General features: G+C 38.5%; 1 protein-coding gene across 1 annotated transcript in view; it reads left to right on the top strand.

Annotated features, from left to right (window-relative positions):
* LOC126458549 (Golgi apparatus protein 1) overlaps nt 1–18,695 on the top strand; it is a 156,758-nt gene that overhangs the window by 62,925 nt on the left and 75,138 nt on the right. The window contains exon 10 of the mRNA XM_050095669.1: nt 8,089–8,296. Coding sequence (XP_049951626.1) covers nt 8,089–8,296 — 208 coding nt within the window. The remainder of the gene's footprint in view (nt 1–8,088; nt 8,297–18,695) is intronic.

Raw genomic sequence — 18,695 nt, 5'->3', positions numbered from 1 at the left:
TTTGACCAACTATCAGAGTTGAGTGGAGGGGAGTGTCTTGTAGATGTATGTGTAGGAAACATGCAGCAGTCCTCAGCAGTTAGGTGGCCCAAGTCAGTTGCAAAGTGCAACAGAAAGAAGAAGGTTCTGTTGCTAGGTAGTTCGCACGGTAGAGGTGTGGGCCAGCAGTTGCAGGAAGTGTTGGGGAGTGAGTACCAGGTCACCAGCATTAATCCCCAGGGATCAGTGTTGGGGCCAGGGCCACTCCTGTAATTCTAAAATATTTCTGTTTACTGATGACACTAATTTGGTAGTAAAGGATGTGTACAACATTGGCTCAGTTTCAATAGTGCAGTTCATGACATAAGTTCATGGCTTGTAGAAAATAAACTAATGCTAAATCACAGTAAGACTCGCTTTTTACAGTTTCTAACACACAATTCAACAAAACCTGACGTGTTTTTATTTCACAGAATGGGCATATAATTAGTGAAACTGAACTCTTTTGCAGAAATGTGTTCTGTATATTGCTGCACCCATTTTCAGTAAGCTACCACGAGAATTCAAAAATCTTAGCTCCAATCCAGGCACTTTTAAATCAAAACTGAAGAGTTTCTCATGGGTCACTCCTTCTATTCTGTTGAGGAGGTCCTTGAATAATTAAGCTGATTCTTATGTTATATTGTTGATTGTGTTTACTTAAACTTGTAGCGTGACATTTTTGGGGTCATAAACATTTTACTTTATCTGTTATTACTTTTATGTTTTAATTTCATGTACTGACACATTTCATGACCTTGGAGATTTGCTCCTCAATTTGGTCCTACAGAACTAGACGTGTAAATAAACAAATAAAATCTTTTTTGAGTTGTTTGTGATGCATCCAGAAATTACAAACAAGGGTAGAAGGTTACTAGTGTAGATTGTGTTTGAACTTAATCTTTTTGCTGTTTTACTCATTTGTGTTTTATTCATGCAGCTGTAGTGATTCTTGTGCTCTGTATATCAAATAAGCTGAAGATGCAAAATGATTGTTAAACAACATTATTGCTGAGATTTGTTCATTCTTTGGTTTTTATAATTATTCCATCTGTTGATTTTTGCTTTATATTCTCAGGCTGTTTTTATGCCTTTCCAAGCTGTCATTAAATGTTGCAGTAAAATAATTTACTCAAAACCTCAACAGCTTCATTGACCCCAACATTATTCCTGGATTTGATCGATGTTTTGTACAGTTCTACTGTGAACATCAAATACGAACCAACTGTGCCATCTGCATTGTGCACAATCTGCATATTAAATCATAGTTTTGCAATGTCGGATCTGCCACAGTGTGAATGTGCTGATTAACAGTGTGGCATGCAGAAGATACTCTGCAAATATGGCATTCCAGTCACCAGCTGCAACACTACTGATCACTGAGGAAATGCAACCTATTGCCTCAGCTGCGAAATTTTGCTGGTACCACAGGCAGTTTGCCTCTGAAGCACAGAAATGCAGTCCTCCCTGTGCAATGAGAAATGCACTTTTAGGTTAGTAACGATAACAACTGCATTCCAAAATGGCAGCCGTTAACTGTTTGTCACAGAGTTTTGTATGAAACTGCAATTCTTTACTGGACACAGGAGCTGATGTACCTTCCCATCTGCCTCGCCACAGCAATGACGTCTGTCATCTCCTTGCTTCTACTGGTTCTATCATCCTGACATATGGTCACATGACACTATCACTAAACTCAGGTCAATTTCATAAGTTTGGATGGCAATTTATTCTGCCAGATGTGGTTCACACTATCCTTGGAGCAGAGTTTCTGTCATTTTAGGTCCTGCTATTGGACCTCCACCACCATCATCTCTTCGACACCATCATTAATTTGGGCAGCCACGGATCTGTATTCTGTGTGGACAGTACTACTGTGAGAATGATCACAGGTGATTTCCGTATGTAGAAGTTCTGAAACAGTTCTTGGAGATAACTTAGCAGCTACTTTCACTAACACCAATATGACAGTCGACAATACATTATATACTGACAAGACTAGGATTGCTAATTTGCATTCAGCCTAATTTCTTAACACCAAAAAATTGAAAGTAGCAAAACAAGAGTTTTGTTTATGTTTGCATAGGGAATTTGATGCCTGTCAAGCAGTAGCTGGGCATTGTTGCAGCATGTAGTCCCCAAGTAAACCAATGGTTGACATCAGTATGCTGATTACCACCAGCTCAATGCTAGAACAATTCCTGATTGCTGTCCTATCTTGCACATTCAAGACCTCGCATTTAACATCCATGGCAAGCTCATCTTTTCCACGTTAGATTTAATATGTGTATTTTACCAGGAATCTGTTGCTTCAGATTACATAGACCTTCTGTACTCCATTCAGTCTCTTTGAATTGATGAGGATGCCTTTTGAACTGCTCAACACCATGGACCTTCCATCATTTCATCGATAAAGTTACACAAGATCTCAACTTAAGTTATGTTTATATTCGCGATGTGTTGGTGATGGCCAATGCCGAAACTGAACACATGTGATATTTACACCAGATCTTTACTCACCTTCATCCACAAGGATGACTCATAAACCCATCAAAGTGCATCTTTGGGGCACCATAAGCCTGCTTTGTAGTTTACACCATCAATGCCGAAGGAATACGGTCACCACTGGAGAAGGTAGAAGCTATAACAAACTTCCAGCAGCCTGTTACTGACTGAGTTGCGAAGATTCCTTGGCATCACTGATTTATACCATCATTTCATGTGCAACTGTGCACTCTTGGCCATTTCATTGAAAGAACTTTTACAAGGCTCACAGAAATCCTAGTGACAAACTGCCTTGGACAAGCAAAGGTGAGACAGTCTTCAACAAAATGAAGACTTCTATCACTGAGGCTGCACTGTTAACTCAACCCTTCCCACAAGCACCACTCACATTAATGTTTGATATGTCTGCAACTGCAATAGGTGCTGCATTTCAGCAGCAAGTAGATCAGCTTTGGAGCCCTTAGTATTCTTCAGCCAGAAGCTATCCCCATCACAGCAGAGCTGGTAAAGATACAATTGCAAGCTTATGCACCATACAGTTCACTCAAGAAATTCTGGCACATGCTCGAGGGGCAACATTTTACAGTTGTTGCTGACAACAAGTTACTGATGTATGCTTTGTGTCACAAACCAGACAAATTAATTGCCATGTCAGCTGCACCACTATATATAGGATAATTTAGGACTCATATAGTCCACATTGAGGGAGAACTGTTTTATAGATTAACATAGGAGTCATCTTACATTTAAAGGTGAAGCTTTGGCTTTTAAGGTTCTGTAAAAATTTATTTTGAAGAATCCTGAAGGGTAGGGCTTAACAAACAATACTTGCATTTGAATAGGGTGTAAATATCCTGATATACGGTAGCACTCTATGCAGTATCATCCTTACTCGAACAGTTGTGTGACATTTGACAAGCCGTACAAGTGCAAGGGATATGCGAGAAACTATGAACTAGCCACTACAACAGTCTATTGCTCTGGTTAAAAATTGACAATTTTGTGAAACACAGGGGGAAATAGCATTAAATTCTATCAGCTCACAAACTTCTGTTGTCTTTCAACAGGTCTGCAATAAAAGTTCTCATACCTATATGGATAATGTATACATACATTTATGCTGCAGGTAACACTGTAAGGCAAAACTCTTGTCCTTGGAAAAACCATTACTTGATTCGGAACCCAACTCAGTATTTTATTTGGTTATGAGAAACTGTAATGATTTACCAAGTGGGTTTCAAATGAGAAATTCGGTCGCTCTTCTCATATTGAAATACCGGGGAAAAATGGTACCCTGTTTTAATCAGCTTTAGAATAAGATGGTGACATTCAGATAAAATGAAAAAGAAAATTAATACAGAATTAAATATCTAACAAACAGAATAAAATGTGTTAAGCTGATTGCAATTGTTATTTCAAGACTAAATTACTGAGGAAAGACCCATTGTGATGATAGTACCAACAGATTTCACTAGATCATAGGATGACCAAAAGTTCAAGAGCTGGACTGAATTGTGAGTACAGCCTTTTATTTATGTATTAGTTGCTGTTGTTGCCTATGATCTGCACCCTAGAGTAATTATATTGCTTGTTCATGTTTCACTGTTGCTCAAGTACAGCACTACAGAGCATTAAGAGGTGGAACAGGACACCAGCTTGACTGAGAACTACATTCAGCAGGGGGAGGAGAGTGCTAAGCAGCCAGCAGATTTCATTGTGCTACCAACCATGGGAGTCTATACCGTATTCTTTCATTGTGCTACCAGCCATGGGAATCTATACTGCATACTTTGACTTTTATAAACGTCTACCATGTTTAAACTGCAGTTTGCCTGAATCCACTTGTACTCAGAATCGAACTAGCTTTAAAATTTGAGAAATGTTCAACAATAGCATACATTTATGCAGGAGATGCTGAAAGTCTAGATTGGGGGCAGTGGCATACTTGTGTGTTTCATGCAGCTGCTGTTGATGCTCACCGTGAGTATGTTGAGAATAATTGGGGGTGTGTCAGCTGCCGATTCTATACAATGAATGAGAGTGTGGTGGGCAGACATTATGTTTGGAAGCAAGAGACACTGTAACATTTTTACATCAGTGTAGAAATAAAATCCACTATGTGTTCCGAAAAAAACATCTATGTCCTCAAGCCCTACCATAACCACAACCTCAGAAATCCCAACATATTCAGAAGAAACTGCCAAATATTTGTGACAACAAAGATTTAAGTTTCACAGCTGTCATGTTAGGATGATGCCGACGATGATTAAAAATAGAAATAACACAGACGACAAGCTTGTATTATCAAAATGTAGACTGTCAGTAAATGGTGTAAGTTAGGATTAGATGTAATGTTAATTTTTTAAGCAGATGCCTTATGTCAAAAAAGTTTGTAACTTTGATTAGCCAAAATATGTTAAAAAATAAATTCTTTCTCAAGGAGCCTCTTAAAAAAGGGGGAGGGGGTCGTCTTGTATCCAGTGTTGTCTTATACCCAATAACTACAGTGCCAGCAGACACCCTCTCTTGTGCAGTTGATTATGGAGCACTCACTTTGACCCAGCAACCCAATAACGAGCTGAAAGATTTACTGACACAGCGATCTAGTCTGCAGTTCAATCATGTCCAAGTACCACTGTTAAACGTGCTGTTGAATTGTGAGATATTCACGTAGATGCCGTACCCATTTGTGACTATCAACTTTCAGCAACAGGCACTCTCATCCCTGCACGATTTGTCTCATCCAGAGGCCAAGGTATAACAAGTTTGGTTAAACAAATTTTTGTGAGGCCAAGTATTGACAAAGATTGCAAGATATTAGTGCAAAAGTGTATGGCCTATCAGCAGAGTAAGAGCTCTTGCCATGTCAGTGCACCCCTTGGCCCATTTGTCCCACCTAGCCAGTGATTCGACCACATACACATTGATGTCATTGGATCTTTACCACCATCTAAAGGATATACTTACTGCCCAACTGCCATCGACTGCTTCACTTGTTGGACTGAAGTCTTTCCCATGGTCAACCATCAATGCTGAAGTAGTCCCAGCCACATTCTTCTGTGGATTGAGTGCTCTTTTTGGTGTGCACCTTCGCATTAACACTGACCAGGGCAGGCAATTTGAATCTTACTGGTTCAAGGCACTTGGTGCCCTGCTAGGCATGAAATGCATTCAAACAATGGTGTATCATCTTGCAGCAAATGGTTTAGAAGAATGCCTGGACTGACCGTGAAGAGATATCCCTTCAGTGCATGAATCGCAATGTTGGACAAAAAAAGCTGCTGTTTATCATCCTCCTGGGTCTTCTTGTCCATCAAGGATGATTTGTAATCTACAGCAGGAGATATTGTCTATAGCCAACCGATCTAAATGCTTGGTGAGTTCCTCAGGGACACACTTATTGAGGCATCAGACTTTGTCAGCAAACTACGCACACAGATACGGCAGCTCTGGCCTGTTGCGTCGAGAGATGAACAGACTCACTTACCTTTCATCTTCATTGACCTCTGCAAGTTTTTGTTCACCACAATGCTTTCTATAAGCCTTTTCAGCCACCATAGGATGGACTGTATCCAGTTCTCAGCAGAGCTGTCAAAATGTTTAGGTTGATGTCATGGATACCCGAACAACAATCTTTGTCATCCATCTTAAATCTGCGCTCAGCACTGCATGTGCTGGTATGAGCAAATCACCTTACTCATCAATCACATGCAAGACAGAATCGCTTGCTGTTCCACCACCTATCACAAACAAGGTGCAACAGACATTGGATGCAGACCCTGATGCCTCAGCAGCAGCAAAACCAGTTGTCACATGACCCAGATGTCGCATCTGCTTCAGTCAAAGATGCCATTAACACTAAGAGGAGAGATGATGTGATGACTGTGCCTTGTATATCAATTACATTCAAGACACAAAGTGTTTATACTAAGCAACATTATCACTGATATTCATTTATTCTTTGATTTTTATAACTACTCCCAGCATTGATTCTTGCTTTATATTCTCACACTATTTTTATGCCTTTGTGTGCTGTGTCATTAAATGTTGCAGTAATGCAGTTCACTCTAAACTGCAGCACAGCTCTTGGTTGTTGCTACAACATGTATTTGTCTTGAAGCTTCCTTTTTAGCTGATAACCCTTCACCAAGTAATCTCTTCAGCATTTAATTCAGATTCACTCCACGTCAAAACACACAATAATTCGAGGATTTTTAATCCTCTGTCTCAGATTTTCACAAAACTGTGCACATTTGCTTACACTTATAATATAGGGACTTCTGCAAAATCTTTATGGTCTCAGACTACAGCTGTAATTTATATTGAATTTCAAGTGTTGTGATATTCTAATAACTGGACTCTACAAGAATGTCAGTGCAAAATGGTGGTTACCTACATAAATGCAAATAACTCGGGTATTTATGAAGCTTTTGATTTGGAATTTTTTTTTCAGAAGTTAAGTAAGGCATATAGTCAACAGATATGCAGTTATTGAAGCAGCAAAGTAACAAAGAAAATTTTAAAAAAAAAAATATTAATGTACTTCAATTTTTGATTTCAGAAAAATTGTGAGGATGTGGAAAAGTGCTGATATCACATTTCACCAACCTGCCGGGAACCCGATTTTGGTCTTAAATAATCCCCTAGATTGTAATCTTTTTAATAAAATAAAAATTTTAATGGGTCTTCTGCTAACTGACACACAGATCTCAAATCGAAATACTTTTTGCTGTGATGTAAAAGAATCATTTTAAGTAAGTTCATCCACTCACTGTCTCACTGCCTCAGATGCAAGGGTATCAAATTAGCATATTTAAGTATAATTCATTCTAGGCAGACAAGTTAACTTCAGGTGTAAAAATTTATTTCCTGTCATTTAACTAATTCAGTAATTTTTAAAGACTATAGTAATACCAGAGAAGGAAAGTTGCTATTCACCATATAGCAGAGATGCTGAGTCGTGATAGGCACAACAAAAAGATTCACACAGTTATAGCTCAGAGAGCTGAAACCATACTGTTGTTTCAGCTCTCTGACTGCAGACTTGGGTTCAAGTTGTGTGTGTGTGTGTGTGTGTGTGTGTGTGTGTGTACTGCTGAAGTTTGTATGTTATAAGAATAAGCAAATGTGCAATGTTTCTTGAAAATCTGAGATGATGGGTGACATGACCTGCATGGTATGATGTGGAATAACCCCTTACTGTACTAGAATCTGTATCTCAGATGTTATCTTTTGTACATTTCCTATTGCATGTAGTGCTATAAATTTGTTTGTACATAGATAACTTCACAATAAAAAAAACTCTGATTTGCTGTTACTTCCATTCCTTATACCTTTAACTTTCTTGTTATTAACTTCACGTACAAAGGACAGAGAGTTTATCTCTAACTGCCTCATCTCGTTGCATGTGCTGCCCATGGACTGCTTGCAGTTAAGTGAAACATAAGATATTTTTTATTTTCTGATTACAATATACAAACTGTGACTTCTGGCTTTTATGTTTTATTTAGTTACAGTCTATGATGTTCATATATATTTATGTATGTGAATTAATTATGATTACAGAGCAGATGTTATACGATGTCTAAGTGAAATTGTTCGCAATGATACGTTGCGAAATGTGAAACAAAACATACCCAAAGATTGCAGGCAACAACTGAGAGCTCAGTTATTTCAACAAAGAGAGAATATTGATTTTGATCCCAGGATTAAGAAGAATTGCTATAAAGATGTACAGCAGTTTTGCAAAGGGATTCCAAAAGGAGCTGCACAGGTAAGTTGCAGTTTAATTTATGACACTGTGCTGTAGGGTGTAATAAATGTTGACTACAAAATATATGTATTACATATGAATTTCTTATTGTTTTTCTGATTTCAGAAGCTCAGATAACTCCACCATTTTTGCTAACTATGATTCACTCCTTTTATCTGTGGTGAAAGATAGCACAAAAAATAGAACAGAATTAGTGTAAGAAATACTAACAAGGAGATAGAGGGGCTGGCCAGTACTTACCTCAGCTCAGTACAGCCGATAGATACACAAAAAACAGAACCAAAAATTTACGTTCCTAGCTTTCGGAACAAATGTTTCTTCATCAGGGAGGAGAGAGGGGAAAGAAAGGGAAGAAGGGAAAGTAGATTCAGTTACTCACAACCCAGGTTATGAAGCAACAGGGAAAGGAAAACAGGGAGGGTAGCAAGGATGGAGGCATGGTTGTCAGCTGAGTAACTGAATCTACTTTCCCTTCTTCCCTTTCTTTCCCCTCTCTCCTCCCTGATGAAGAAACATTTGTTCCGAAATCTAGGAACGTAAATTTTTGGTTCTGTTTTTTGTGTATCTATCGGCTGTACTGAGCTGAGGTAAGTACTGGCCAGCCCCTCTATCTCTTTGTTAGTATTTGTTTCACGTCTTTATATGAGATTTTCCATTAATCATTTAGTGTAAGAAATGGTAACTAAAATTTATGGAAGAGAATATAATCATAAATAACGTTCAGTTATTATTTTTTTTATTTTGGCATGAAACAAACTGTATTTTTTCATCCAATTGCAACATGAAATGCCATATTCAGAAGATAAAATAAACATTTATTCTGTTTCCTCGTTCATAACTTCAGATGTGGTTCAATCACTTATGAGGGTTGTAAAATATTTCTTGTGCTGGTAAACTGCTGTCAACAGTGGATAACTTATCTTCTCTTACCTCCACCTAAAGTTTTAGTTTCATTGCGCTCATCTTGCACCTTCTCTTTCTCTGCTTTTTTTTATTATTCATTTTTTTAATTTATTTTTGCCTGTTTCCCTCCCCTTTCATTAATTGTACATCCTTTGCCCTTTATACCTTTCGTTTCCTAAGCTACTGCTACCCTCCAGTTAACTTTAAACCATTGTTTATCCTCGTTATTATTATCTTTGTTTAATAATGTCCATACATTGTGCTGATTGTTGTTTTCATAATCATGTGTGTTCGAACAATAATTACTCCATATTCAAAACTACCAACATGAATTATTGGAATTTGTACCTTTCAATCTTGTACGTTGTTAGCATTTTTGATCAACATTCTTACCTCAAGAACCTGGTACACTTACTGCATTCTGCTAACTACTTAAGCCCCATCTTATTCTATTATTTGCTCCTGTAAATGTGTATGCGTTATGCAAGTCTTGGAGTCACTCACGTCCATCTAGAAAGTATATACTGAGGTTAACGAAGGTGATGTTGGCCTGATGTACTTGATGATGCCCTTTAGCTACAGTGTTTAAAGGATTGTCCTAAGAAATACCAAATTAAGATCAGCCTGAAGATGCCTAAATAAGGTGAAACGCGTTGATAAATAAAAAAAACTAAAATTGCAACCAAGACTGTTTTCAACTAATACTATTAAACACTGGTTTGCTGATTCATGCCACAGATGAATTGGAAGAATGTCCCAGGCATGTATCTGCATTAGCTTTCCAGAACAACCAGAAAAGCAAAGATTATTATACAAGTAAATTTAAGAATGTAGAGACATTAATGTCATCGTTGGCATCCAGTAGTGAGTTGTTTCAGTCTTTCCTAACCTTGAAACGAGTTAGTTTTCTGTATTGTTCAGTGAAAGAGCATAATAACAACACTATATTTAAGTGAAACCACATAGTGACTGTTGTAGTTTGTTGATTATTTATGAAATAGGGATGCCTTACAAATTTATGACAGGAGAATACACATTCATTCAGTTTCAGTTTTTCCAAAATTAAATTCTCTACAACTTCTGTTCAAAACTTTGTGCAGTTATCTGGAATTTAAAGAATGAATTGGGCCACGTAACTGATAAATTAAATTTTTTTTGAAATTACGTCTTTGCTTCTCTGGATGTTCAGGAAAACTACGCAGATACACATCTGGGACATGTTTTATTAGATTCACCAGATCAATAACAACAAAATAAATGGAAATTGTGCTTTACTTTAATCTCGTTCAGTTTTGTGAAGGCTTCATATTAGTGAAGTTGCTAAATTTCAAGCAAAATCTTTTATTAGCCGTAAATCTGTAACCAAACATTTGTGGACCAATGTTCATATGAACTTTTTTCTTTAGTTTTACTTGTAGAAGAACATATTAAAATATCCAAATATATTCGTGAATCACCCTGTATATGGGCTGCCAAAATAAACACACAAATATTTCGATCTTTTCTTTCAGCAGTGAGGGAGTTGCATAGTTACATATTTATGGGTTAATGACAGCTTCTTATTCGAATCAAAAGTGTTGTGTTGTAATGTCACTACAGTTGATCCACAAATTTTAACAAGTCAAAATTGATTCTACTTCAGAGCAATATCACCCAGGATTGACAATTATACAACACATATTTCTGGGTTAAGCTTGATCAGAAGCCGTTTTCAGTTACAATCTAAGGTCAGAGCCTATATACAATCAGCCCTATATCTTTCAAGAGCTGCATCATTGATATACATTGCCGGGAAAAAAAATGCAAAACCCTCTAGGACAGGGTCATTTTATTGGTGAGTGATGCGACTGGTAGTGCATCATTTTAGGAGCATATCATAACAAAATCAGACTAAATGAAACACGTAACAGTAAATAGTACCCAAACATCTGCATCAAAATACAATGTATTCCTGTCTGGTGACAACACAAGTACGCAATCATAAAGATGCCATTAAGTAAACAATTATAAAGGTGCTGAATGGCATCCAGGGATAGATGGTTCCAAACATCTTGCACCCTTTGTTGCATTTCAGTAATTGTTCTTGGCAGGCTCTGGAGAACGAGTAATTTCTCGCTTCATCATGTCCCGTACATGTTCAGTTGGCAAGAGATCTGGTGATTTTATTGGCCAGGACATGAAGGACACATTGCGTCACAACAAGCATATGTGGACATGTAATGTCGAAAAAGCAATCACCTTCCAGTTGAAAAAATTGCAGTAGCACAGGTATAGCAACCGATGCAACATAGCAGGTACTTGTTACTTCACTGTCCAGAAACACCACATGCGACCACGAGTTGTAACTGATGCCCTCCACTTCGTGAAGCCTGTGGTGGGACCTGTGCTTCTTGGGCAGATACACTCGACAATAGGCCACTTGCCAGGTATACGCCACGCACATGTCCGTCTATCACTCGCACGCACACACAACCTACTCTCGTTACTGAAGACCGCAGAGCACCATTCCACTCTCCAATCTACTCTTTCACAATGCCAGTATAGGCATGCTTTGCAGTATTGTGGTGTCAGTGATAGCCTGGCTAGAGGCACTCCTGATCGTATTCATGCTGTAAGCAAATGGTTCCCAATGGTGCTTGGTGATACAGCAGGTGCAAGATGTGTCCAGATTTCTTCCCTGGATGATAGTTGGTCGACCGTTACTGATTGCACAAGCACCCGTCTTGACATGCATTTGTACTTCGTGTATGTCCAGAACCTGGTCTATGGATGTGGGGATTTTCCACTGACTACTGCTAAATGCAGCAATACACCGCTGATACATTGTGCTCAAAATGTGCAGCAATCTGTGAATATGTCCATCAAGTTTCCCACAGGCCCACAGTGTGACCCTGTTCAAGTGGCTGAATCTGTTAACAGGAGTACATACTAAATGGTGGCGCATGGTTGTAACTGATAATGAGTATGGCAGACTGTGTCCATCACTAAACTAAGAACAGTTACTGCCTGCAGAGTCAAAGTAGTGTGTGCTCAGGCAGGTCTCCTGAGTGCTATCCAGATGCCGATGAATGTGACAAATGAATCACTAACACGACAACTCCTCATTATACACATATTATATATCCTAGTGCTACTGAGCACAGTCCTTGAGAGAGTTGCAGTTTATTTTCCCGGAAGTGTATAAACAGCTTACTGACCTGAAGGCTGTGGTTACTGGTCTATATCTCACCCTACTCATCTGAGGAACACTGGTGCTATGGAGTTGTGTGGTTTAGCTCCAAGTGTAATGTCAGGACAGAGATTCAGATCTGTTAGACTATGGCTTATCAGCACATTAAACCCTTCACTTAACTGTGAATTTTACTAAAGAATTCTTCACTACATTATCATACCATTATATACGTGCAAGTGAATCCAAAATGTCATTGTCGGTGAAGGGGTATTGTGTGTGAGAGAGAAAAAAATACAGATTAGTTGCTTAAGATCCTATTAATGTAGAAGTCATTACAGACAGAACACATGCTCAAACTGGAGAGGGGTAGGAAAGGAAGTTAGCAGTATCCTTTTCTAAGGAACCTTGTCTTCATATATATATATGACGTGTTAACTGTAAATTGAGTGGAGCCTCATTCAGATGTAGAAAAGATTAGGGTGCAGTAGAGATGCGAAAGAAAAGAAGCTGAGATGAGTAGAAAAGGAAAGGTATTGTTGTTAGACAGTAGTAATGGGATGTGTATTGACCAACATCTGCAGCAAAAAGTACGATCAAAATACCTTATCTGAGTATTGTAAAACCTACCGCTAGCCTTAGCAGGTTAAGAGAGGATATTGAGGCACTAACTGTTAAATAAAGCAGTTAGCACCCTATCCAAAAATATGGAGGAGTGAACTGAATAGAGTAACTTCAGTAACTTCACATGCACAAATGGGAGTTTTGTTGAGGTTCTGCAGTGGTGTGATCAATCCTAGATGATCAAAGCCATCAGACAAGTTAACCAGGAGCTGACCGGGTTGCTGCTGACGGTGAGCAGGGCTTGTATCTTTGTGGTGCCAGTTGCTGTTATTTGAAGGTATGGATACACAAAACATTGCCTACATGTAACAGGAGGAGGAAAAGTAAATTAACTAATATGATAATCAAAGATGTGTGTGTGTGGGGGGAGGGGGGGGGGGGGTTATATAGAAAAGGAAGTTGACTCATGGTATCTGCCTGAGCACCATGTAAATACAGGAATTCATATGTTAAAGGCCGAGGGCTATAATTTTTTCTTTAATGAAAATATGGAGAAAGGTGGAGTTGTCATGTATGTTAAAAATAACACAAAGCTACAATATACTGAAACCAGCAGTTTCCACTTAGAAGAATGAGTAGAAGCTTGTACATGTAGATTGCTGCTATCAAAAAACTCATCTATAATTGTAGATACCAACTGCAAAATTTTCAAACATTTTTAGAAATTTTGAATCATTATTATGCCAACTAGCACACAAAAGAAAGCAAATGAGAGTACATTCTGATTTTAGCACTAATTTTATGAAAGACTGATATAAAAGAAATGATTGGAGAATGTTACTGTATACTTATATCTTGAGTTCTGTTTTTTTCCCCACGAGAACTGCACAGGAAATCAGAACACAAATAGGAAATTAGAACACAAATAGACATCATGTTTGTAAGTGAACACTTAATCAATGATACAACTGTTCATCCAGTAACATAAGGCTTCTCTGAATATGGAGGGATGTTAGTAATGTGGTGGATGTCAATTCAAAGATCATTCTCCCCTCATCTTCGTGTCCTAGGGCTTGAATGACCTGCTACTACCTGCTTCCTCCTTGAGGAAGGAACAAGTAGCTCTGAAAGCTACAATAGTTTTTGTACTTTACTCATTGTGCTGATATTTTTTCAAGATCAATATTAATTCATAACATACTACTTCCTCATGGATAACGACATCAGTTGCATTTGCTGCTTAGGCTATTGCACGTGAAGTGTGTGCAGTATGTTTCACATTATTGATATGTTCTGAATCCATGTGAGTGTTCTGCCAGTTGCTGTTATTTGGAGGTGTGGATACACAGAGCGTGGCCTACACCCAACGGGAAGAGGAAAGTAAATTATCTGAGGTGATAAAGTTTGGGGAAAGGGACGGGGGGGAGGGGGGGTGGAAGGGGAGGGTGCTGGTCACTTGTGATCACAGGTGTCAATGGAAAGTTTGTGTATGTCAGTCCTGCCGATAATTTTTTTCAGTTGGTAAGTGTGATCTGTGCTTTTTTCCTCTGTTCAAGGAATTGGCAGTAGATTTGCTGAAGATACAGATCTAATTCAGTTACAAGTTTTATATCTGCACTAGCGCCTAGCATTGTGTATTATGAGGGTACTTCTGGTACCACTAACTGATCCCCCATTCCAAGTTCCATTCGTAAACGGCTTGTGGGAAGAATGAGTGTCAGCAGACATCCTTACTAGCTCAAAAGTTCTTGAAGTTTCTCATTGTGGTATAGTTTTCCAAGACACTTTTGGGAGGTAATATGTCATCTGGCTCTTCCTGGAATGTACTCTTTCAGAATTTCAGCCAACTTAAGTCCGATCTGTATGGTTACTCTAGATATTTTATGGTAGTTACTGTCTCCAGCAATTTGTCATCAAAAGTGGAATTGCCCAGTACTGGATTTCTTCTCCTACATATGCACAATATGTTACATTTATTTACATTCAGAGTCAACTGCCAGTCCCAGCACCAATCCTCAATCCTCTGCAAGTCTTCAGCAAATCACTACTGTCTTTTGGCATTGCTACTTCTTCTAGATAATCATATCATTTGTGAACAGTCTTATACAGCTTCTGACATTATCCATTAGATCATTAATATAAATTATAAGCAGTAATGGTCCTATCACAATTCCTTGGGATTCTCCCGAAATGACTTTTGCATCTGTAGATTTTGTTTCATTAAGAGCAATTTATCGAATTCTGTCAAGTCTTGAATCCAATCACAAATCTGGTCCAGTACTTCATAAGCTCATATTCTTCACCAAATGGTAATGAGGGACTGTAAGAAATGTCTTCCTGACGTCAATTAACACAGCATCATCCTAGGCACACATGTCTACAATGCTGTGGATCTAATGAAGGAACAGAATGAACTGAGTTACCCAAGATTTCTGTTTGAGGAATCCATGTTGGTTTTCGTAGAGGAGATTTTCATTCTCAAAAAAAAAAAAAAAAAAAAAAATTGAGTTTAGAAAATATTCCAAAATTCTAAAACAGATTGATGTCAACTATAGGGGCCTACAATTATGTGGATTGATTCTTTGACCATTCTTCAAAGTGGGAATGACCTGTACTTCTGCCCAACACTAGGTACCCTTTATTGCTTCAGTGAACTACAATAAAGTGTTGCTATAAGGAGAGCAAGTTCTTTCGCATAATCTATGTCGAATTTTATAGTATCTGACCTGGTCCGGGTTCCTTTTCACAACTAAGCAACTATAGTTGCTTTTCTATACCACTGTCACTCATCTCAGTATCTGCAATTTGTCTTTCGTGTGGTGCCTGAAAAGAGGAAGTGTGTTGTGATATTTTGTGGTGAAACAACTTTGGAAGAACTAGTTCAGTTTTTTGGCCTGTTCTCTGTCATCTTCCATTTTTGTGCCAATATGATCACTGAGTGACTAAATAGATGATTTAAAGCAGCTTATTGATTTTATAAGAGACAGAAACTTAGGGTTTTGATAAGGTCAGTTGGCAAAATTTTTCTTTCAAAATCATTGAACACTTCTCTCAGTGCTCTCCTTTTTCTCATTTTCATTTCATTCATCTTTTGTTTGCCAACTAAATTCTGACTTCTCTTAAATCTATGGTGAAGTTTTCTAACTTGGCTATTAAACCACTGTGAGTCTTTCTAAGCCCTAGCAATTTTGTTTGGAACATACTTGTTTGAGGCATGTTGAACAATGATTTTGAATTTTATCCATTTGTGTTCCACATCTTCGTGCTCAGCACTAAATATCTGATTTTGACTACCTTTCTTAAATGTCTTATAAAACCCATGGTCATTGATGCTACCACAATCTTATAATCACTGACATCTTCCTCCATATTAACTGATTCAGAAAGTTCAGGTCTTCTGTTGTTAGAGGCCCTAAGATATTACATTCACAAATTGGCTTTTTATCTATCTGCTTGCAGTAATTTTTGGATAAGATCTCCAGAATGATGTGAAACGAATCACTGTCTCTGGCAGCAGTTTTAATCACAGGACTCACCCATTCTATAGCTGAAAAATTCCAGTCTCCCCCTACTACAGTAAACTTGATTAGGAAATGTATTTACAATATTTTGCAAGTTCTCTCTGAAGGTGTCAGCCACAACAGCTCCTGATGCAGGTGGTCTATAAAAGCATCCAATTACCGTGTTTGACCCTCCTTTAATGTTTAAAATGAGTGAGATGGCACACTTGCTAGCACACTAGGCTCACATTCTGGAGGATAACAGTTCAAATCCACACCCAGTCACCAAAACCTCATTACATATTGTTGACTTATGTACTAAAATACACTGCCACAAATGGCTTATGGCCTTGCCTTATGATAGATAGTCCAATCCGAGTGAAGTATTTCAATGCTATTCCTTCTGCTTTCAACCGACAATACTATTCCTTATATTATATGGGCGTTATAACTTTTGATGTTGTTGTTGTGGTGGTCTTCAGTCCCGAGACTGGTTTGATGCAGCTCTCCATGCTACTCTATCCTGTGCAAGCTTCTTCATCTCCCAGTACCTACTGCAACCTACATCCTTCTGAATCTGCTTAGTGTATTCATCTCTTGGTCTCCCTCTACGATTTTTACCCTCCACCCTGCCCTCCAGTACTAAATTGGTGATCCCTTGATGCCTCAGAACATGTCCTACCAACCGATCTCTTCTTCTAGTCAGGTTGTGCCACAAACTCCTCTTCTCCCAATTCTATTCAATACCTCCTCATTAGTTATGTGATCTACCCATCTAATCTTCAGCATTCTTCTGTAGCACCACATTTCAAAAGCTTCTATTCTCTTCTTGTCTAAACTATTTATCGTCCATGTTTCACTTCCATACATGGCTACACTCCATACAAATACTTTCAGAAACGACTTCCTGACACTTAAATCAATACTCGATGTTAACAAATTTCTCTTCTTCAGAAATGCTTTCCTTGCCATTGGCAATCTAAATTTTATATCCTCTCTACTTGGACCATCATCAGTTATTTTGCTCCCCAAATAGCAAAACTCCTTTACTACTTTAAGTGTCTCATTTCCTAATCTAATTCCCTCAGCATCACCCGACTTAATTTGACTACATTCCATTATCCTCGTTTTGCTTTTGTTGATGTTCATCTTGTACCCTCCTTTCAAGACACTGTCCATTCCGTCCAGCTGCTCTTACAGGTCCTTTGCTGTCTCTTACACAATTACCATGTCATCGGCGAACCTCAAAGTTTTTATTTCTTCTCCATGGATTTTAATACCTACTCCGAACTTCTCTTTTGTTTCCTTTACTGTTTGCTCAATATGCAGATTGAATAGCATCGGGGAGAGGCTACAACCCTGTTGAATAGCATCGGGGAGAGGCTACAACCCTGTCTCACTCCCATCCCAACCTCTGCCTCCCTTTCATGTCCCTCGACTCTTATAACTGCCATCTGCTTTCTGTACAAATTGTAAATAGGCTTTCGCTCCCTGTGTTTTACCCCTGCCACCTTCAGAATTTGAAAGAGAGTATTCCAGTCAACATTGTCAAAAGCTTTCTCCAAGTCTACAAATGCTAGAAACGCAGGTTTGCCTTTCCTTAATCTTTCTTCTAAGATAAGTCGTAAGGTCAGTATTGCCTCACGTGTTCCAACATTTCTACGGAATCCAAACTGATCTTCCCTGAGGTCTGCTTCTACCAGTTTTTCCATTCGTCTGTAAAGAATTTGCGTTAGTATTTTGCAGCTGTGATTTATTAAACTGATAGTTCGGTAATTTTCACATCTGTCAACACCTGCTTTCTTTGGGATTGGAATTGTTATATTGTTCTTGAAGTCTGAGGGTATTCCGCCTGTCTCATACATCTTGCTCACCAGATGGTAGAGTTTTGTCAGGACTGGCTCTCCCAAGGCTATCAGTAGTTCTGATGGAATGTTGTCTACTCCCGGGGCCTTGTTTCGACTTAGGTCTTTCAGTGCTCTGTCAAACTCTTCACGCAGTATCGTATCTCCCATTTCATCTTCATCTACATCCTCTTCCATTTCCATAATATTGTCCTCGTGAACATCGCCACTGTATAGACCCTCTATATACTCCTTCCACCTTTCTGCTTTCCCTTCTTTGCTTAGAACTGGGTTTCCATCTGAGCTCTTGATATTCATACAAGTGGTTCTCTTTTCTCCAAAGGTCTCTTTAATTTTCTTGTAGGCAGTATCTATCTTATTCCTCGTGAGATAAGCCTCTACATCCTTACATTTGTCCT

The sequence above is a fragment of the Schistocerca serialis genome, chromosome 2, assembly GCF_023864345.2.
Source record: "Schistocerca serialis cubense isolate TAMUIC-IGC-003099 chromosome 2, iqSchSeri2.2, whole genome shotgun sequence".
NCBI classification, from domain to species: domain Eukaryota; kingdom Metazoa; phylum Arthropoda; class Insecta; order Orthoptera; family Acrididae; genus Schistocerca; species Schistocerca serialis.
This window is presented reverse-complemented; position numbering and strand designations above follow the sequence as displayed.